Source organism: Oryx dammah, unplaced genomic scaffold, assembly GCF_014754425.2.
Source record: "Oryx dammah isolate SB20612 unplaced genomic scaffold, SCBI_Odam_1.1 HiC_scaffold_5, whole genome shotgun sequence".
Classification (NCBI taxonomy): Eukaryota; Metazoa; Chordata; class Mammalia; order Artiodactyla; family Bovidae; genus Oryx; species Oryx dammah.
The window spans coordinates 95,040,322-95,063,865 of NW_024070189.1; the positions used below are offsets into that span (position 1 = coordinate 95,040,322).

The 23,544-nt window shown below is 39.0% G+C and overlaps 1 protein-coding gene across 1 annotated transcript in view; it reads right to left on the bottom strand.

Annotated features, from left to right (window-relative positions):
- Positions 1-8,846: 8,846 nt before the first annotated feature.
- ZNF560 (zinc finger protein 560) overlaps positions 8,847-23,544 on the bottom strand; it is a 57,732-nt gene continuing 43,034 nt past the window's right edge. The window contains 8 exon segments of the mRNA XM_040241629.1: positions 8,847-9,037; positions 9,455-9,960; positions 9,962-11,382; positions 15,747-15,829; positions 16,561-16,641; positions 17,267-17,393; positions 17,907-17,995; positions 18,446-18,551. Of these exon segments, the coding sequence (XP_040097563.1) occupies positions 9,855-9,960; positions 9,962-11,382; positions 15,747-15,829; positions 16,561-16,641; positions 17,267-17,393; positions 17,907-17,995; positions 18,446-18,551 (2,013 nt within the window). The 3' untranslated portion in view covers positions 8,847-9,037; positions 9,455-9,854.

Here is a 23,544-nt window from a genome sequence, read left to right on the forward strand (position 1 = left end):
CTGGTCCAGGAAAATTCCACATTCCTCAGGACAACTTAAGCCTGTACATCACAACTACTGAAGCCTGACTGCCCTAGAGCCTGTACTCCACAACAAGAGAAGCCACTGCAATGAGAGAAGCCCATGAACAGCAACTACAGAATAGTCCCTCTCCCTACAACTAGAGAAAATCTGCATGTAGCAACTGAAGACTCAGCATCAGTTCAGTTCAGTTCAGTTCAGTCGCTCAGTCGTGTCTGACTCTGCGACCCGATGAATCGCAGCACGCCAGGCCTCCCTGTCCATCACCAACTCCCGGAGTTCACTCAAACTCACATCAATCGAGTCGGTGATGCTATCCAGCCATCTCATACTCTGTCGTCCCCTTCTCCTCCTGCCCCCAAATCCCTCCCAGCATCAGTCTTTTCAAATGAGTCAGCTCTTCACATGAGATGGCCAAAGTATCGGAGTTTTAGCTTTAGCATCAGTCCTTCCAAAGAACACCCAGGATTTATCTCCTTTAAAATGGAACAGCTGGATCTCCTTGCAGTCCAAGGGACTCTCAAGAGTCTTCTTCAACACCACAGTTCAAAAGCATCAGTTCTTCAACACTCAGCTTTCTTCACAGTCCAACTCTCACATCCATACATGACCACCGGGAAAACCATAGCCTTGACTAGATGGACATTTGTTGGCAAAGTAATGTTTCTGCTTTTTAATATGCTATCTAGGTTGGTCATAACTTTCCTTCCAAGGAAATCACCATCTGCAGTGATTTTGGAGCCCAAAAAAATAAAGTCTGACACTGTTTCCACTGTTTCCCCATCTATTTCCCATGAAGTGATGGGACCAGATGCCATGATCTTCATTTTCTGAATGTTGAGCTTTAAGCCAACTTTTTCACTCTCCTCTTTCACTTTCATCAAGAGACTTTTTAGTTCCTCTTCACGTTCTGCCATAAGGGTGGTGTCATCTGCATATCTGAGGTTATTGATATTTCTCCCAGCAATCTTGATTCCAGCTTGTCCTTCTTCCAGCCCAGCGTTTCTCATGATGTACTCTGCATAGAAGTTAAATAAGCAGGGTGACAATATACAGTCTTGACATACTCCTTTTCCTATTTGGAACCACTCTGTTGTTCCATGTCGAGTTCTAACTGTTGCTTCCTGACCTGCATATAGGTTTCTCAAGAGGCAGGTCAAGTGGTCTGGTATTCCCATCTCTTTCAGAATTTTCTACAGTTTATTGTGATCCACACAGTCAAAGGCTTTGGCATAGTCATTAAAGCAGAAATAGATCCTTTTCTGGAACTCGCTTGCTTTATCCATGATCCAGGGGATGTTGGCAATTTGATCTCTGGTTCCTCTGCCTTTTCTAAAACCAGCTTGAACATCTGGAAGTTCACAGTTCACGTACTGCTGAAGCCTGGCTTGGAGAATTTTGAGCATTACTTTCCTAGCATGTGAGATGAGTGCCATTGTGTGGTAGTTTGAGCATTCTTTGGCATTGCCTTTCTTTGGGATTGGAATGAAAACTGACCTTTTCCAGTCATGTGGCCACTGCTGAGTTTTCCAAATTTGCTGGCATATTGAGTGCAGCACTTTCACAGCATCATCTTTCAGGATGTGGTGCACTGGAGACAGGAATGGCAAACCACTTCAGTATTCTTGCCTTGAGAACCCCATCAACAGTATGAAAAGGCAAAATGATAGGATACTGAAAGAGGAACTCCCCAGGTCAGTAGGGGCCCAATATGCTACTGGAGATCAGTGGAGAAATAACTCCAGAAAGAATGAAGGGATGGAGCCAAAGCAAAAACAATACCCAGTTGTGGATGTGACTGGTGATAGAAGCAAGGTCCAATGCTGTAAAGAGCAATATTGCATAGGAACCTGGAATGTCAGGTCTGGGAATCAAGGCAAATTGGAAGTGGTCAAACAGGAGATGGCAAGAGTGAACATCGACATTCTAGGAATCAGCAAACTAAAATGGACTGGAATGGTTGAACTTAACTCAGATGACCGTTATATCTACTACTGCGGGCGGGAATCCCTTAGAAGAAATGGAGTAGCCATCGTGGTCAACAAAAGAGTCCAAAATGCAGTACTTGGATGCAATCTCAAAAATGACAGAATGATCTCTGTTCGTTTCCAAGGCAAACCATTCAATATCACAGTAATCCAAGCCTATGCCCCAACCAGTAACACTGAAGAAGCTGAAGTTGAATGGTTCTATGAAGACCTACAAGACCTTTTAGAACTAACACCCGCAAAAGATGTCCTTTTCATTATAGGGGACTGGAATGCAAAAGTAGGAAGTCAAGAAACACCTGGAGTAACAGGCAAATTTGGCCTTGGAATACGGAATGAGGCAGGGCAAAGACTAATAGAGTTTTGCCAAGAGAACGCACTGGTCATAGTAAACACCCTCTTCCAACAACACAAGAGAAGACTCTACACATGAACATCACCAGATGGTCAACATCGAAATCAGATTGATTATATTCTTTGCAGCCAAAGATGGAGAAGCTCTATACAGTCAGCAAAAACAAGACCGGGAGCTGACTGTGGCTCAGATCATGAACTCCTTATTGCCAAATTCAGACTTAAATTGAAGAAAGCAGGGAAAACCGCTAGACTGTTAAGGTATGACCTAAATCAAATCCCTTATGATTATACAGTGGAAGTGAGAAATAGATTTAAGGGCCTTGATCTGATAGAGTGCCTGATGAACTGTGGATGGAGGTTCGTGACATTGTGGGCTTCCCTGGTGGCTCAGAGGTTAAAGCGTCTGCCTGGAAAGTGGGAGACCTGGGTTCGATCCCTGGGTCGGGAAGATCCCCTGGAGAAGGAAATGGCAACCCACTCCAGTATTCTTGCCTGGAGAATCCCATGGAGGGAGGAGCCTGGTAGGCTACAGTCCATGGAGTCACAAAGAGTCAGACACGACTGAGTGACTTCTCTTCACTTCACTTCATGACATTGTACAGGAGATAGGGGTCAAGACCATCCCCATGGAAAAGAAATGCAAAAAAGCAAGATGGCTGTCTGGGGAGGCCTTATAAATAGCTGTGAAAAGAAGAGAGGTGAAAAGCAAAGGAGAAAAGGTAAGATATAAGCATCTGAATGCAGAGTTCCAAAGAATAGCAAGAAGAGATAAGAAAGCCTTCTTCAGCGATCAGTGCAAAGAAATAGAGGAAAACAACAGAATGGGAAAGACTAGAGATCTCTTCAAGAAAGTTAGAGATACCAAGGGAACATTTCATGCAAAGATGGGCTCGATAAAAGACAGAAATGGTATGGACCTAACAGAAGCAGAAGATATGAAGAAGAGGTGGCAAGAATACACAGAACTGTACAAAAAAGATCTTCAAGACCCGGATAATCACAATGGTGTGATCACTCACCTAGAGCTAGACATCTTGGAATGTGAAGTCAAGTGGGCCTTAGAAAGCATCACTACGAACAAAGCTAGTGGAGGTGATGGAATTCCAGTTGAGCTATTTCAAATCCTGAAAGATGATGCTGTGGAAGTGCTGCACTCAATATGCCAGCAAATTTGGAAAACTCAGCAGTAGCCACAGGACTGGAAAAGGTCAGTTTTCATTGCAATCGCAAAGAAATGCAATGCCAAGGAATGCTCAAACTACCGCACAATTGCATTCATCTCACATGCTAGTAATGTTCAAAATTCTCCAAGCCAGGCTTCAGCAGTACGTGAACTGTGAACTTCCAGATGTTCAAGCTGGTTTTAGAAAAGGCAGAGGAACCAGAGATCAAATTGCCAACATCCGCTGGATCATGGAAAAAGCAAGCGAGTTCCAGAAAAGGATCTATTTCTGCTTTGTTGACTATGCCAAAGCCTTTGACTGTGTGGATCACAATAAACTGTGGAAAATTCTGAAAGAGATGGGAATACCAGACCAGGTGACCTGCCTCTTGAGAAACTTATACGCAGGTCAGGAAGCAACAGTTAGAACTGGACATGGAACAAAAGACTGGTTCCAAATAGGAAAAGGAGTACGTCAAGGCTGTATATTGTCATCCTGCTTATTTAACTTCTATGCAGAGTACATCATGAGAAACGCTGGGCTGGAAGAAGGACAAGCTGGAATCAAGATTGCCAGGAGAAATATCAATAACCTCAGATATGCAGATGACACCACCCTTATGGCAGAACGTGAAGAGGAGATAAAAGGCCTCTTGATGAAAGTGAAAGAGGAGGGTGAAAAAGTTGGCTTAAAGCTCAACATTCAGAAAATGAAGATCATGGCATCTGGTCCCATCACTTCATGGGAAGTAGATGGGGAAACAGTGGAAACAGTGTCAGACTTTATTTTTGGGGGCTCCAAAATCACTGCAGATGGCGATTGCAGCCATGAAATTAAAAGACACTCCTTGGAAGGACAGTTATGACCAACCTAGATAGCATATTAAAAAGCAGAGAGATTACTTTGCCAGCAAAGGTCCATCTAGTCAAGGCTATGGTTTTCCCGGTGGTTATGTATGGATGTGAGAGTTGGACTGTGAAGAAAGCTAAGTGCCGAAGAATTGATGCTTTTGAACTGTGGTGTTGAAGAAGACTCTTGAGAGTCCCTTGGACTGCAAGGAGATCCAACTGGTCCATTCTAAACGAGATCAGTCCTTGCTGTTCTTTGGGAGGACTGATGCTAAAGCTGAAACTCCAGTACTTTGGCCACCTCATGCAAAGAGTTGACTCATTGGAAAATATTCTGATGCTGGGAGGGATTGAGGGCAGGAGGAAAGGGGGACGACAGAGGATGAGATGGCTGGATGGCATCTCCGATTCGGTGGACATGAGTTTGAGTGAACTCCACGAGTTAGTGATGGACAGGGAGGCCTGGCATACTGCAGTTCACGAGGTTGCAAAGAGTCGGACACGGCGACTGAACTGAACTGAACTGAAAGCAAAGTAGGAAATCCAGAAATTATTTTTAAAAGCAGAATCCTTAGTTATATAAAAAAAATTACAGCAAAATATGAAAAATTATCGTAGTAGAATAACCATTAGGTAAATGTAAACACATTTGATAATGTATGTGAACCTTCTGATAAAACATGTTAGTACATGAGGGTTTTAAAAAATTTCAGTTCTCAAAGCCATCCCTGAAGCCCACAGCAAACAAGGCTACCAGAGAAACTGTGGTACTGCTCCTGAGCAGAGAAAAAATGCCTGATATCAGTGCTATTTTAACATATAGGGGAAGTCCTAGCCTGTTTTGTCAGATATGAAAAACAAACCCAGAAATACATATTTGAAAAGAAAATTTTTTTCAAATTTACATATCTATATTGAAAAATATATTTCAATTTCTATACTTAAAATTCCAACAGAACCCAGTGTTACTACTAGATTTTAGCATGGTATCCGTGTAAATAAAAAGCAGTAAGAGGAAACAAAGGCCTAACAACAGGATTGACTGAATGGACGACTTCGAAGATGAGCAGGCTCATCAGTATGGGGAGAATTCCTACAAAAGCTCTAGGAAACTGGATAAGTGATGTAAAATCTTTTTGATGAATATCCTGTGGGGTGAGCCTTCAACTTGTGTTGCCCTTCCAGCCTCTAAACCCCACGCTAGACCTGGTCCCACCTCCAGTCCCAACCCTGGGTGTGCGTGCCTCCTTCTGCCCAGAGCCCGGGTCACAAACGTGTTTCTAGCCTCAACCTCTTTCCTTTGGTCCAATGCTGTCTCCACTTGCCTCTCTGGGCAGAGCCAAAGACCTACCTGCATCCAGTCGTGAGGGAACTACTTACAACTGTGTGAATCCGCCTAATATGGCTGACATCCAAAGCCCCATGCTTCTTTTTCAAGATGCAGAAAGGAAATGATGCATGAGATTCGCCTTGTTTGTGCTTCTCCCTGTGTGATTAGCTTTGTGGTGGTTAGTTGCATCCCGGCTAGGTGAGCCCCTCAGTGAACCCGAGTGTACCATGCTGGAAGGAGGGCGTCCAAGGACGAGTTCCTAGTAGGAGGTTTCAACGGGCCTCCTTTGGACGGCCTGGCTGGCTCTGCTGGTTACTACCCAATCAGTATAGGTGTAATCAAGATTCTTAATTTTGTTTCTTGGGACTACTTTATTGAGACATAATTTGCCTACCATACAATACACCTATTTAATTTATACAACTCAATGTTGTCACAATTTTATAATCTTTTTACTTCAAAAGCAGCTTCTGGCTGTCAAATCACCCACTTCATTTCTCTCAATATCTAAACAACCACAAATATACTTTCTCTATATGTAGACTTGCACTTTCTAGATTTTTCATATAGATCACTATTTTCACTTAAAATGTTTTTCAAGGTTTATCCATGTTGTAGCATACATGGCTCACATCATCTTGGCTTTGGAGAATTTCCATGTGAATATGCCACTTTGTAACTCACTGAATAACAAAAGCTGGGACCATATTTACCTGATTTATCTTGCTCAGCACTTGACGACACTGTCACCAGGAGGCCAAGCAGAATGAGGTCAATCTGCAGTAGTGATCTCAACATTGCCCACAAGGTCTCAGACTCAGGCAATTGTAAGAAATTCAGTGGGTAGGTCTTTAAAAAAATATTTATTTGACTGTATTGGATCTTAGTTGCAGCACATGGGATCTTTCATTGTGGTATATGGACTCTAGTAGTGTGCAGGTTTAGTTACAGCATGTGGGATCTTAGTTCCCAGACTAGGGATCAAACACAAGTCCCCTACATTACTTAACCCCAGGGGTTAAGGCGACGCTTAATCTCTGGACCACTGGAAAAATCTCTAGGATACTCAGGTCTTATTTCAGACAATTAGGCTACATCTAAAGCCAATCTGTAACCCTTAGTCATTGCAAATAATTAAAGGGGGCAACAGATGGGCTGAGTCACAATGTACACACCCCAAATTAAACTACAACATGACATATTCCTCCATACATACAAATGTGTAACACAAAAGTGCACATGCAATTCTTGTTCAGGATTTATTGTTAAGGTTGATCTGGATTATCATTATCATTACAATGGTTTGATTAAACCTCAATAAAGCATCATCAAGCAGCTGCAGGCATGATAGCCAAACTCAACATAACCCAAGGCTGCTCAAGCATGAGAACTTTGTCAAGGCTAAAATGAGTTTCTGCAGGTCTGTATCTGCACCCAAGACCCACACTCAGGAACTGCCACTGATGGCATCAAGCACAACAGATGATCAGGACCAGCTCTATTCACATGAGTTTTTCTGTTCTCACAGCAGATGAGTGGAATAAAAAATACAGAAGCAAGTTATATCATCAGTGACAACTGTTGTCTGACCAAGAAAAATAGTTGTTTTGTTAGACTGTGGTGTTGGGTTTAGGGGTGAAAGAGAACATTATTCTCAATTACTTTCTGCACAGCTTGAGATTAAAGATTCTCCCTCAGATGCTGGGGTGTTCACCTACAAAAGTCATGAAATTGGGGTGACTCACATTAGATGTAATCTTCTCCACTCATGCCATGCCAGGATCAGGGAAGAACGACAGGATAATTTTACAAAATTTATAGACATACCATATCCCTCACCTTGGACAGCATGAAAAGAAAGTTAGTCGACCAGTCATGTCCAACTCTTTGTGACCCCATGGACTGTAGACCACCAGGCTCCTCTGTCCATGGAATTCTCCAGGCAAGAATACTGGAATGGGTAGCCATTCCCTTCTCCAGGGGATATTCCTGACCCAGGGATTGGACCCAGGTCTCCTGCACTGCAGGTAGATTCTCTACCGTCTGAGCCACCAGGGAAGTCCTCACTGATGAGGTTGGTGAGCACTGTACACATTTAAGCACTCACTGTTTTCACAATGTGAACACAGTGTCAATCCAACAAGAGAATCCAGCAGGTTAGACAAGGATAAAGTGTGTATCCTATAGGTCCACTTTAGACCCAGTTGCAAACTGAAAGTGTAGTCACTATACTGGCCTGGTCTAGTTATGAGAGTGAAGAAAGACACACCGTGTGCAAGAATTTGTTCTTGTTGCTTAGTTCCTCAGTTGTGTCGGACTCTTCCCAAGGTCAGAGCCAAATCACAAATGCTTAAAATAGACCTACAGAACCCCCAGAACTCTACACCTCTCAGCAACTCTAAGATTTCAGACTCAGGGTGGTATTTTCCAAATACTCCAGTTTCTCTTGGCTGTGAAACACCTCATGTTTATTAAGAATGAGGAACAATCTAATGGAAAATGATGATTCTACAACTAACTTCTTATATTCATAAAGTTTTTCTCCACAGTGAGATTATAAGTGAACATTATTTAGCAGAACTAGAATTTACACAGGAAAAGATACATTGGATGTCTTCAATAAATAACCATGTAAATCTCTAAGAACAAGTTAAAATTACTTTCTTTTTCCTAAAGGTATAAACTGTAAAAAATAATAAAACTTACCCACATAGCTTAAATGAGTAGGACTTCTGTCTACTGCAAGATCTCTCATATTTAAAAAATATTAATTTCACTGAGGAAAGAGTGAAGGGCTGTCCATGCCTCTTACTATTATAATATGGCTTCACTGTTTTTTGTTTGTTTGTTTATTTGGCTGCTTTGAGTCTTATTTGTGGCATGTAAGAAGTTTGTTGCCTCATGCCAGATCCTTTGTTGCTGTGCGTGGACTCACTAGTTGCAGTGTGCAGGCTCAGTACTTATAGTGTGCGACCTTAGTTGCTCTGTGGCATGTGGGATCTTAGTTCCCCAAGCAGGGATTGAACTCGTGTCCACTGCATTGCAAGGCAGATCCTTAACCACTGGACCACCAGGGAAATCCCCACTGTGATATCTTACGTACCAGCTGTGAGACTGACGACCTGCCCACATTCTTAACATTTGTAGAGCAGCTCCCAAGTGTTGACCTTTCATGTTGTTGAAGTGAATCAGAAAGACAAAAAGCTTTCCTCTGTGCCTTACATTTATAGGATTTCTCTCCAGTGTGAATAGCTTTGTGTGTGGTAACGGATGAACTGGTGTGTGTTTCCCCACATATATTACACTTGAAAGTCTTCTGCCCTGTATAAGCTCTAAAATGTAGGGAACAAGGTACAAGGAAGGTTGGGAAGTGCTTGCAAATAAGACTCTCAACCAGGGCTGAACATTCTTGCAAACGAGATGTTCTGCCCAGAATCCTGTTTGTTCCGGTGGGAAAAGAACATTTCTTGCACACAAGGATGTTTCTCTGATTCCTCAAAAGGAACAGACCCGGGGACAAAATGGATTCTAAGTTGATAAGGAAGTCCTCAAAACAAAGTCTTAGCTGCAGTAAATAAGGTAAAGGTTATCTCGCCCCGCGCCTGTGCACTGTATAGTCGCTGAATCATAGTGCTTGGCAACTTGCTCTGTAGATTGCTGTGCAAAAGATATAAAATAAAGCAGCTGCAAGAAGCGGCAGAAAGATTCAAACCACTCTGCAGTGTTGGTGTTTCATTCTGTCGCCACCACTAAAATACTTAAGAGAATTCCCTGGCAGTCCAGTGGTGGTTACAGCTCCATGCTCTCACTCCCAAGGGCCCAGGTTTAATCCTTGGTTGGGAAACTAATACCCTACAAGCTAGATGGTACAGCCAAAATGAATAAATAACATTTCAAAAATGCTTAGAAGCATCAAATGCCTCCCCTCATTCTGAACATTTATACGGTATCTCACCAGTGTGAATACACTTGTGAATGGCAAAGGGTGAAGAATTTGCAAATCTTTTCCCACACTTATTACACTCTAAAGGCATCTTTCCATTGTGAGTTTAAAAATATTTAGTAAGGGACTTCCCTGGTGGTCCAGTGGTTAAAACTCTGCCTTCCAATGCAGGGGACTTGGGTTCAATCACTGGGAACTAAGGTCCTACATGCTGTGGGTGCAGCCAAAATTTTTAAGAAAGTGTTTCATAAGATATGAGAAAGCAGCAAGGGCTTTTCCACATTTGTCACATTTCAATGGCCTCTCTTCAATGTCGTTTTATATGGTAAGAAAGGCTTGAGAAGTGAGAAAAGGTTTTTCCACATTCCTTACATTCATATGGTTTCTCTCCAGTGTGAGTTCGTTTGTGTATGATAAGATATGAAGAAGTGGTAAATGTTTTCCCACACACATTACACTCAAAAGGCTTCTCTCCAGTGTGAGTTCTAAAATGTATAGTAAGATATGAGGAATTAGCAAAGGCCTTCCCACATTTGTCACATTTAATAGTCTTCTGTGCAGTATGAGACTGTAGATGTCTAATAAGGTGGGAAGAAGAAGCAAAGGCTTTCCCACATGTATCACACTTAAAAGGCTTCTCTCCAGTGTGAATTTTCATATGTCGAGTAAGGCCTGAAGATCGAGTGAAGGTTTTTCCACATGTGTCACACTTAAAAGGCTTCTCTCCAGTGTGTGTTTTCGTATGTTCAGTAAGGCCTGAGGATCGAGTGAAGGTTTTTCCACATGTGTCACACTTAAAAGGCTTCTCTCCAGTATGAGTTTTCATATGTTCAATAAGGCCTGAGGATCGAGTGAAGGTTTTCCCACATTCCTTACATTTATAGGGTTGCTCTCCAGTGTGAGTTCCCATGTGAATGTTAAAGGGCAGAGAATGTTTGAAGTCTTTCCCACAGTCCTCACATTTGTAAGGTTTTATTACTGTGTGAATTTGACTGTGAACACGAAGGTATGAGGATAATCTAAAGGCTTTCCCACAATCCCTGCATTTGTAGGGTTTTATTCCAGTGTGAATTTGACTGTGAACACGAAGGTATGAGGACAATCTAAAGGTTTTCCCACATTCCTTACATTTGTAGGGTTTTATTCCAGTGTGAATTCGACTGTGAACAAGAAGGTATGAGGAAAACCTAAAGGCTTTCCCACATGTGTCACACTGAAAAGGCTTCTCTCCAGTGTGTGTTTTTATATGTTGTCTATGGCTTAGGGATGCAGTGGAGACTTTTCCAGAGTCCTCACATCTGTAGCATTTGTTAGCAGTGTGAATTGGCACACGTGCATGAAGGCTTGTTGAGTGAACAGAAGTTTTTCCACATTCCTTCCATTTGTAGAGCTTTTCTTTGTTGTGAGCTCTCACTTGTGTCCGAAGGTAAGACTGATTAACAAAGGCTCTCCCAACATCTCTGTGTTCTAAGGCTTTTTCTTGTATGTTAGATTTCCAGGGTACAATATTTGGAGACAGCATGACAGTTTTTCGACACTGATTAAACTTGGAACATTTTTCTCCAGTAAAGGATTTGTTGTGCAGAGTAAGGAAGTTTTTCCCATCCTGATTATCTTCATAAGGGTTCCCTCCATTTTGAGTACTCCTGTGTGTCCTAAGGCATGAGTGGTCACTGAAGTCTTTCCCACATTGCTCACTGTCACAGAGTTCCTGTACATTAAGGCCTCTTGCCTGTGGAGAAATGGAAGGATGATGATTCAAAGATTTCTCAGACTCATTAACTCCTCCTACCCATCTCAAAACAGAAACATTATTATAATGAGGATGAATGATTTATACCATCTCCATTACATTCATACTATTCTTGCCCTGTTGATTTATTTCAATTTAAATGATGAAATCCTTCTGTAAGAATGATGTGCCATATACTCTCATCCTAAAAGAGTTCTACAGGGGACTCCCTGGTGGTTCAATGGTTAAGAATTCACCTTCCTATGCAGAGGACGTGGGTCCAATACTTGGTCATGGAACTAAGAACCCATATGCCATGGGGCAACTGAGTCTGTGTGCTGCAACTAGAGAGAAAGCCAACACACTGCAATTAAGACCCACAGTAGTCAAATAAATAAGCAATCAAAATAAAGTAGGGGATTGATTCAAGATGGCAGAATAGAAGGATGTGCACTCTTCTCTTGTGAGAGCACTGAAATTGCAACTAGCTGTTGAACAATCATAGACAGAAAGATGCTGGAACTGACCAAAAAAAATATACCCCACGTCCAAACACAAAGGAGAAGTGGCAACAAGATGGTGGGAGGAGTGCTATCATGATAAAATCAAATCACATACCCACTGCATGGGAGTCCCACAAACTGAAAAACAATAATACCAAGTAAGTTCTCGCACTGTTGTGAAGGTTCTGAGCCCCATGCAAGGCTTCTCAGCTTACAGATCCAGCAAAGGGACTAGAATCATCATGCAATCTGACTTTGAAAGCCAGTGGGATTTGACTGCAGGACTTCCACAGGACTGGTAGAAACAGAGACTGCACTATTGGAAGTCATAAACAAAATCTTGCATGCACCAGGACCCAGGAGAAAGGAGCAGTGACTCCACAGGAGACTGAACCAAACCTACCTGCTAGTGTTGGAGGGTCTCCATCAGAAGCGTGGACCACCAGTGGCTCACCTTGAGATGGGGGCACTGGCAGCAGCAGTCCTGGGAGGTGCCCCTTGGTGTAAGCCCTCTTGGAGATAACCATTAACCTTACCATAGAGCCTGTAGACTCTAGGACGGGGGCTGCCTCAGGCCAAACAACTAACAGGGAGGGAGTACAGCCCCACCCATCAGCTGACAATTGGATTAAAGTTTTACTGAACAAGGCCCTGCCCACCAGAGCAAGACCCAGTTTTTCCAACTGCCAGTCTCTCCCATTAGAAAGCTTACACAAGCCTCATAGCCTTATCCACCAGAAGGCAGACAAAAGCAGCAAGAAAAACATCAATTCTTCAGCTGTCAGAACAGAAACCACATCACAGTAAGTTATTCAAAATGAAAAGGCAAAGGATTATGTCTGAGATGAAGGGACAAGATAAAGCCCTAGGAAAACAACTACATGAAATAGAGATATGCAACCTTGCAGAAAGAGAATTCAGAATAGTAATAGTGAAGATGGTCCAGGATCTCAGAAAAAGAATGGGGAAAATACAAGAAATGTTTACCAAAGACTTAGAAGAACTAAAGAACAAACAGATGAACAAGACTAGAAGATACAGCAGAATAACTAGATAGAATAAGTGACCTGTAAGACAAAATGACAGAAATCACTGGCACAAAACAGAATATAGGGAAAAAAAAAAAAAGAAGACAGCCTAAGAGACTTCTGGGATAACATTAAATGCACCAAAATTCACATGATAGGGGTCCCAGAAGGAGGGATTTGAGAAAACATTTGAAGAGATAATAGCTGAAAACTTCCCTAATGTGGGAAAGGAAATAGTCAACCAAGTCCAGGAAGTGCAGAGAATCTCAGGAAGGATAAACCCACGGAGGAACACACTGACACACATAGTAATCAAACTGACAAAAATGAAAGACAAAGATATTAATGAAATATTAAAAGCAACAAGGGAAAAATGTTGCTTTTATATACAAATAATACAAGGGAACTCCTGTAATGTTATCACCCGATTTCTCAAAAGAAATTCTATAAGCCAGAAAGGAATGGGATGATATATTAATATTTAAAGTGATGAAAGGGAAGAATGTATAACCAAGTATATTCTACCCAGCAGGACTCTCATTCAGATTTGACAAAGAAAAGTTTTAGACAAGCAAAAGTTAATGAGAATTCAGCACCACTAAACCAGCTTTACAACAAATGCTAAAGGAACTTCTCCAGGCAGGAAACACAAGCAAAGGAAAATACCTACAAAAAATAAACCTGAAACAATTAATAAAATGGAAATAGGGTCATACATATCAATAATTACCTTAACTGTAAATTGGTTAAATGCACCAACCAAAGCAGATTGGCTGGGTGGATGAAAATATGCACATATGTGCACTTCCACTTACCACATCACTCTACTTAACCACCTAAACTGTATGTAATTCTTTTATATTGTTAGGTTGATCATGTGTCCATTATAGCTTGCAATTATAATTATCTTTTATTTTTTGTCTGGCTATTGGTTGTGAAAATTGATAAACATCCTTTACTATTGTGATTATATAACTATTATTCATTTTAACACCATTGTATCATAATTGGTCAACAGAAAATAATAGAATTCTATATTACTAAAATTACCACTTAACAGAAAAACCTGTAACCACTTTTTAAAATCCAGATGACTTATCCATGAATTATCTTGGAATTTTTTGAAAAATACAAATGCCCAGGTATTGTTTTTTCCTCCAAAGCTCCAGATGTGATTCTAATGAGCAGTCATGTTTAAAAATAACTAAACTATATGATGAGCTTTTACTTTTATATAATTTCACCTTTTCTTTTTCATATTCAATGCTCCCATTTCACTTAGTTTATGTTTTCCAGTTTTTTTTTTGTTGTTCTTTCTTAAGCCTTTATGAAGTATAGAAGAAAAGTTTTTGTATACATATATATACGTAAATAGTATGTAAAACATATATTTTAGAAAACTTACAAATTTTTGATTAGCTAAAAAATTTATGACATTTTGGTTCTACATGTTTAAGTATAATACAAAGCTAGATTTAATTTATATTCACTCAGAAACTCTGATATAGATCTATTTATTCTAGCATCTAGTATTACTGGTAAAAGCCAAGAAAGCTTACTATTTTAGTTGTTTTTTTTAAAAAATTGAATGAGGCTTGAAACGTTTAATCCCATTCTGAGAATATAAAGAAATACTATGTTGCTAAAAAAAATTAACATATGATACAATATTATTAATTACAGATTTTGTTCAAATTTCACAAAATTTTATGTTAGTGTCCATTATTTGTTATTCAAGATTCCACATTGTATTTAGTTGCATTGAGCAACTTCAGCTGCATGCAGTAAGTTCTGATAAATTTTCTTTTCATTTTTATTGTTACTAATATTTTCTAATTTTCCTTCTTATGGCTTCTTAGCTACACTTATCATTTAAAAGTAGGCATTTAATTTCCAAATACATGGGGTTTCTAAAGTATCCTTGATATTAATTTCTCATTTAAATGCTTTCTTCTCTGCCATCACCTTCTGTGTTTTTTCAGTCTTTCAACTTTATTGAGGCTTTCAATGGCTAAGTTAAAGATCTCTCTTGGTAAATGTCACATTACACTTGAAAATATGAGGGTTATTTTCAGTTATCTCTCGATATTGATTTCTAACATAATTTCCTACAGTGACAAGAAAACAGACACTATGATTTCAATACTCTTAGAGCATGAAATTTCTGCACCTTGTTTTATGTCCCTGGATATGTTCTAGTGTCTCCTGGATTATAGTCTATAGGAACCTGAATAGAATTTATATCCCGCAGTTGTGTGAAAATTGTATAAATCTTAATTATGTTGAATTGGTTCATAGTGTCTTTAAGGTCTGCTATACCCTTCTACTTTTCCTCTGTTCATTCTATTAATTTCTGAGAGTTGATATTGAAACTCTACTAAAAACCTTAATTTTTATACCTGAAACAATAATTGTAGTATATATAGTGTATAAATGTAGTATATACATGTAACTTTGTTCTGTATTTTCCAAGTCTCCTGTAAATGTGTTATCATACTTTCATAATTTAAAAAAAAAGGACAAAAAAACCCCCTGTTTCTTAAAAAAGAAAAAAAGGCTTCTATACAGCTTCATTGAATTGTTTTGAAAACTCTATGTTTAATTTATATAAGTGGGAATGATTCCTTGCAGGAATTTTGAAGCAACAAGTATCAACCTAGGGATAGGATATCCCCAACCTAGTCATAATCAGAATTCTTTGAGAGACATTGCTATCTCCAGGGTGAATGCCTTTGATCTCAAATATCTATCACTTGTGCTCATATTCTACAAAAATTCTAAAATTATCTACGTGGAAAATAAGAAATATTTTTTTGAAACTTAGTGACCTTACCTTTTCTATCCCATTTGACATTTTTTCCCCAAAAATATTCTGCCCAATTCTTGAGTCTTTGGCTTTAAGTTGGATTCCCCACTCTAAAAGAGAATGACAAATTTAAGACTTTGCAAAAAGAAGTGGCTGTTAAAAGAAGTAAAATCAATAAGGCTCAGTTGTATGTTTTTCCAAATTAAGCATATCTTTTAAAAAGGCAAGATAGATTTGAGGAGTTTGATTATGTCAAAAATTAAGTAGTAATATATGTATATGTAGTTAAAATTCAGCATTTGATGTAAAAGACAAGTCTTTGAAAATTAAATATGAAGGAAAGAGACACAGTATCATCAGGGAATGTTCTGGACAAAGAGTATACATCAAAATGTTAAAACTAAAGAAGAAACAAAAGGTTATTTTATGAGATTATTGGAAATTCTAATTAAATGGAAAGTAAGTACATATGAGGGGCTTCCCAGGTGGTGCTAGTGGTAAAGAACTGGCCTGGCAATGCAGGAGACACAAGAGACATGGGTTTGATCCCTGGTCAGGAAGATCCTCTGGAGGAGGGCACTCCAGAATTCTTGCCTGGAGAGTCCCATGGACAGAGGATCCTGGTGGACTACAATCCAAAGAGTCACAATGACTTGGACATGAGTGAAACGACTTAGCACTCACATACAAGTACATGTGAGAAGTTGAGAAAGGTACAGAGCATCAGAAACCAATGACCTCAGCCTTCTGAGAGAAAAGCACATCTTAACAAGTTGCCTCCTTATAAATTAAAAACACACTGAAATTTTATTAACATGCAAAGTTCTTTACAATCATTCACCTTGGAGGACTCCTTTCTCCACAGTACTCAACTCTTCTTCTTCCAACCAAGAGATCAGAGTGGGTTTGAACACCTGATGTCCTGTTCATGAGGAAAGATCTACGGATAGAAACAGCCCTTCAAACAAGACAAATCTTCCCATGAATAAGGTCCAGTATCTAGTCAGGTCATTAGAATGAATGTGGTATTAATAATATTCCAAAAGAGATATAAAGGTGAATAGCTCCTCTTTCTGTGTCTCAGACAGATCATCTCTCTGGCCCTTGAAATACACTTTCAGACCTATATGTACACTTACAAAGCACTAAGACTTTTACTAAAGTGGGAAATGAAATAAGTGCAAAAAGAAAATATTCATTCTCATGGAGAAGGCACTAAACTAGTGGTTCCCAAATTTTGGTGTCTAAGAGAATCATGTCCAGTGCTTGTTAAAACACAGATGACTGGGCCCAAATTCCAGTGTTTCATTTACTATGCCTTAGGTGAACAACTGAGAATGCACATTTCTAAAAGAATGATAGTAACACTGTTAGTTCTAAAACCATATTGTCACAGAAACCGCACTGGGTTACAACTCATTCATGTAGAGACGAATGTCTACTAGTTTCCATTGTGTTCAGGTTGACATCACCCATCTCAGAACACAGACGGTACAGCACATATATGTCTGTCTCCTAAGAGGCTACAGGAATGATGGTGGTTGTACCTGCTGTGGTCAGGTTCTTGTAGTTCTCCAGCATCACATCTCTGTATAGCTTTCTCTGAAAGCAGTTCAGTAAAGTCCATTCTTCCTGGGTGAAGTTCACAGCCACATCAGCAAAGGTCACTGAGTCCTGAACCATCATACACATACATACTAGCTTCAGTAAAGTAAGATCTTCAACAGTGTTCAGTGGGAATGGAGTAGGAAGACTCAATATCAATAGAGGGCTTCAAGTTCTCTCATCATCTCCCCCACGACACAATGGTCTTCTTTCTATCTACACTCATTTCTGATCAATATGGAACCAGTAACACAATTCTAAGCAAATTACAAATATTTTTTACAAGCTGATGAATAAATAAACTCACTGAGAAATACACACTATCATTCCTTATCATGTCAGAACAACAGGCAAAAACAAAACAAAACAAAATGGGGAGTTGCAATCATGAGACAATATCAGAAGGTAATTATTGAAATATTATGATTATTCAGAGCAATCCCTCTAAATAATCAATATGAGAGCTTCCACTTTGTGAGGCAATTCAACAGGGATTCAGACAGACTTTATTTAAGTAGCACAAATGTGTCCATCTGGTAAATGCAGTAGGTCATTTTGTACAAGGATACACTTTCTTCTTACCTGAGAACGATTTCTCAAACACTCAGTTACCATCCTTTTTGCTTCTATCTTTTCCTTAGGAAGGCAGGAAGAGTCCTTAGTAAGAACACCTAGGAGAAGAAAGAAGGCATGAGCACCCAGAATTGATCATAATTCCCACAGTCCTTGCCTGGAAGTCATTCCACTTTAGCTCAAAATTTCCGAATATCCCTGCGCATTCAGAAAATCTCACAGAGAGGAAAGTTGGTGAAGTAGGAGGCCACTGAGCTCACATCCTTCTCAGGAACAAATAAAAAGTACATCCACATGTGGAGCAAGTCTCACTGAAAACAAACTGGACATCAGCAGAAAGATGCTTCCAAAACCAAGTCTGTAAAAAAGGTCCCCATGGAGTCAGGTAGGAAAGGAGGGGAAGGGGTCGGGGGTCCACCAGGAAGAGGACACAGAAGAGGAATATCATGAGCCTGGAGGTCTGAACCACAAATTGGACACTGCAAACCTGTGGTCTGACATCAGGAAGACAAGTTCCTTTAGCTGGTTTGAAAACAAGTGGGACTTATAGGAAGGCTGTAAGAATCCAAGACTCCACTCCTGATGAGAGTGCACAGCTTGTTTATTCCCAGGAACAAGGTGGAGGAAGCAGGATGAACCTGCCTGAAGCTCAGGTCAGTTTCTAACTAGGGAAAAGTGTTTGCTGCCAAGGAAGAGTGTACACTTGGGGGATGTACCAGATTTGAACCCAACACCTCATCTGAATGGGGTGAGGGAGCATACTGCTGGCACTTGGGGAGGTGGTGGATTGCACGTTGTCTGGATCCTTGACTGGCTTCCTAGACAGTCTCAGTGTGTGTCTGGCACACAACAAACCTCCTGCTCTAGCTGCTGAGAGAAAAGCGAGTGCATACTTGGAGGGAACAGAACCAACTCAGACTCAACAGTCAAGGCTTCTGCTTCCAGTACATTGGGACGTGCCCCTGCCCCTGCTGACAGGACACTGATGGCCACTGGGCATAGGAGAAGAACCAGCCCACACAGGGTTCTGGCTCTAGCCCTTCTATCTCCAGCCCAACTCCAATTCTATCTCCAGCTATCACCCAACAAGGTGACAGCTGCCAAAACACTCCAAGGAAAGACAACACATGTGCTCACTTTGTTTTTTAAAATGTTATTTATTTATGGCCACGCCACACAAGTTGTTGGATTCTAGCTCCCTGACTAGGGATTGAACCCACCCCCCTGCAGTGGAAGCGCAGAGTCCCCACCACTGGACAACCAGGGAAGTTGCCTTGTGCTTACTTTAGATCCAGCCACCAATCAAAGCCATGGGGTACATGAAGAATGCATAAGGGTTGTCCCACAAAACGACACACCTTCAAAGATGGGATAGGCAACTGTTTTACTTAATTTCATAGTGACAGAGAAAGTTAAACAAAAGAAGACAAAAGAATTCGTTTCAAATGAAAGGACACACACAAAACCCTGACAAACAACTAATTCAATGAAGATAAATATAACAAGATGTTAAAGCCATAGTAATAAGAATGCTAATTGAACTTGGGAAAAGAAAGAAAGAACACAATGAGAATTATAACAAGAAAATATAAAAAATAACCAGTCAGAAGTGGAGAATACAATAACTGAAATGAAAAACACACTAGAAAGGATTAACAGTAGATGGGGTGACATAGAAAGGATAAGTGATCTGGAAAATAGAATAACAGAACTCACTCAATCAGAAAAATCAGAAGAAAAAACAAATTAAAAAAATTAGGGAAGTTTAGGAATTCCTTGGTGGTCCAGCGATTGGGACTGAGCACTTTTACTGCTGTGGGCCTGGGTTTGATTCCTGGTCGAGGAACTAAGTATCTTCAAAGCCACATGGTGGGGCAAAAAAACAAAAACAAAAACAAAAACAAAAAACCAGTTTAAGGAGCTTCTGGGACAACATTGGAAGGGTCCCAGAATGAGTAGAGAGGAAAGGGTCAAAATGTATTTGATGAAATGATGGTTGAAAATTTCCTGAATCTGAAGGACACAGAAAGTACAGAGTCCCTAACAAGATGAATCCAAAGAGATCTGTACAAAAATATATAATAATAAAATGCAAAAGCTAAAGAGAAAATTCTAAAGGCAGCCAAGAGAAAAAGAATCACATACAAGGGACCCCTTTAAGGCTATCAGCTGTTTTCTGTGGAAACTTTGCAGAACAGAAGGACATAATACATTTAAAGTGCTGCAAGGGAAAAACCTACAACTTAAGATACTCTACCCAACATAGTTATCATTCAAAACTGAAGGAGAGAAAGAACTTCTCAATCAAGCAAAAACTAGAAGAGTTCATCAATACTAAAAGAACCCAAAGAGAAATGTTAAAGGGTCTTCTCTAAGAAGAAGCAAAAAGGCTACAACAAGAAGAAAGAATGTACAGGAAAGGTAAACATATAGTAAAGGTTGTAGACCAAGGCTTTAAGTAAGCTAGCATGAAGATTAAAAGAAACTGTAACTGCAATAATCAGTTAAGGGATAAACATAAAACACGATATTGAAAACAAAAAATGTGGAAGAAGGGAGCAAATAATTTAGAATGTGCTTGAAGTTAAATGACTATTAGTTTAAAGCAAGTAGATCTAGTTACAGGTCAACATATGAACCCCATGGTAACCACAAATTAGTAAAGCTAAAGACATACACAGATTGAAAGTGAAAGGATGGAAAAAGATATTCCATACAAATGCAAACAAACAAAAATCTGAAGTAGCATTACTCATAGCAGACAAAGAAGACTTTAAAAAAAATCCAAAAGACAAAGAAAGGCATTTGGTAATGATAAAAGCATCAATACAAGAGGATATAACATTTGTTTACATATATGGCTTAATACAGGAGCACTTAAATAAATAAAGCAATTACTTACAGTCATAAAGGGAAACATTGACTATAATACAATAAAAATAGGACATTTTAATGCCCAACTTATATCAGTGGACACATCATCAAGACAGAAAATAAGTAAGAAAACAATGGTACTAAAAGACACATTTAGGCCAGCTGGACTTAATAGGTAACTACAAGACATTCCATCCCCAAACAGCAAAATAAATATTCTTTTCAATTACACATGGAATGTTCTCCAAAAGAGATAATATGTAAGCTCAACAAATTTAAAAGGACAGAAATTATATTAAGAATTTTTTCTGACCACAATGGTATGAAACTAAAAATCAATTACAGAAAGAAAAATGGGAAAAGAATAAGCATGTGGAAACAAAGCAACACACTACTACAAAACCAATGGATCAGTGATGAAATCAAAGAGGAAATTGGAAAATACGTCAAGACAAATGAAAATAGAAACAAAACTTCACCAAATTTATGGATGCAGCAAAAGCAGTTAGAAGAGAAAATTCTATGATAGTAAATATCTATCATATCCTATCTCAAGAAATAAGAAAAAACTCAAATAAACAACCTAATTTACTACTGAAAGGAATTAGAAGAAGAACAACCAAAGCCCAAAGTTATCAGAAGGAAAGAAATAAAAAACATCAGAGAGGAAATAATCTGAGAAAAGATCAGTGAACCCAAAAGCAGGTCTTTTGAAAAGATAAATAATTTTGATAAGGCTTTAACCTGTCTCATCAAGAAACAAGAAAGAGGGTACCAAACAAAAGCAATAAAAAAATGGGAGAGGAGAAATTACAACTGATATCAGAGATGCAAATAATCATAAAATAATATTATGAAAAAAAAAAGAATTTTATGAAGAGTTATATGCCAACAAATTGGACAATCTAGAAGAAATATATTTCCAGTGTCACACAATCTTCCAAAACTAAATCAGGAATAAATAATCTAAACAGACCAATTACCACTGCTCAAACTGAAATAGTAATCAAAGCCCTTAAAAACCAAAAGTTCAGGGCAGACAGTTTCACAGGGGAATCCTACCAAACATAAAAACAAGGCTTAATACTTATTCTTTTTTGCCATGCCACATAGCATGTAGGATCCCATTTCCCTGACCAGGGATTGAACCCACACACACTGCACTGGAAGAGCAGAGTCTTAACCACTGGCATGCCAGGGAAGTCCCTTTAATACCTACTCTTATCAAACTATTCTGAAAAACTGAAGAGGTGGGAACACTCCCAAATTCATTTTATGAGACCATCATTACCCGATGCCCAAATCAGAAAAAGCTAATATAAAAAATTAAATTACATGCAAATATCTCTCATGAATATAGATGCAAAAATTTTCAACAAAGTATTAGCCAACTGAATTTAAAAAATCTATTAAAAGAATCATTCACAATGATCAAGTGGGATTTACTCCAGGGATTCAAGTATGAGTCAACATTTGAAAAATCAAGTAATGTGGTACACCACATTAACAAAAGGATGAATAAAAATCACAAGATTATTTCAATAAATGCAAGAAAAATATTTTACAAAACTTAGTATCTATTCATGATACTAAAGACTCTCATCAAAGCTGGTATGTAGAGAAAATATCTCAACATAACAAAGGCCATTTATACAAGCCCACAGCTAACATCATACTCAGTGGAATACAGAAAGCTTTTCATCTAAAATCAGAAGTAAGACAAGGATACCCACTCTTACCACTTGTATTGGAAGTTTTAGCCACAGCTATCAGATGAGAAAAAGAAATAAAAGGCATTCAGATAGGAAAGGTTGCGAAGAGTCAGACATGACTGAACAACTAACACTTTCACTTTTTCTTTTTCAAATAGGAAAGGAAGAAGTCAAACTGTCACTATTTGCAGACGACATGGTACTATATATACATATAATACCCTAAAGTTTCCACCAAAAAACTAAAAATAAATGAATTTAGTAATGTAGCAGTATACAAGATTAATATACAGAAATCTGTTGCTTTTCTATACAATAATAACTATCAGAGACAAAAAGCAAGAAAAAATCCCATTAAAAATGCATTATAAAGAATTAAAGTACTAATTTAGAAGTAAAAAACTTAACAAAAAAGATCTATACTCTGAAAACAATAAAACACTGAAGGAAATTGAAGATGATAATACAAAGAAGTGGAAAGATATCCCATGCTCATGGATTGGAAGAATTAATACTGTTAAAATGTCCATACTACCCAAAGCAACTACAGATTTAATGCAATCCCTAGAAAAGTACTCATGATAGTTTTCACAAAACTAGAACAAATAATCCTAAAATTTATATGGAACCAGAAAAGACGCTAAATGCCCAAGGTAATCTTGAGAAAAAAGAACAAAGCTGGAGATATCACATTCCTTGACTTCAGACAATACTACAACACAGTAATCAAATGGTATAGCACTGATACAAAAAAAGACACACAGAACAACAGAATACAGAGCCCAGAAATAAACCCACACACTTATAGTCAATTAATCTACGACAAAATACACAATGGAGGCAAGAATACACAATGGAGAAAAGACAGTCTCTTCAATAAATGGTGCTCAGAAAACTGGACAGCTCATGTAAAAGAATGAAACTAGAACATTTTCTCATACTATGTACAAAAAAACTCAAAATGGATTAACGATCTAAAGGTGAGACCAGAGCCATAAAATTCCTAGAAGAAAACACAGGCAGAACAGTCTGTGACATAAATCATAATCAATCATAAATTT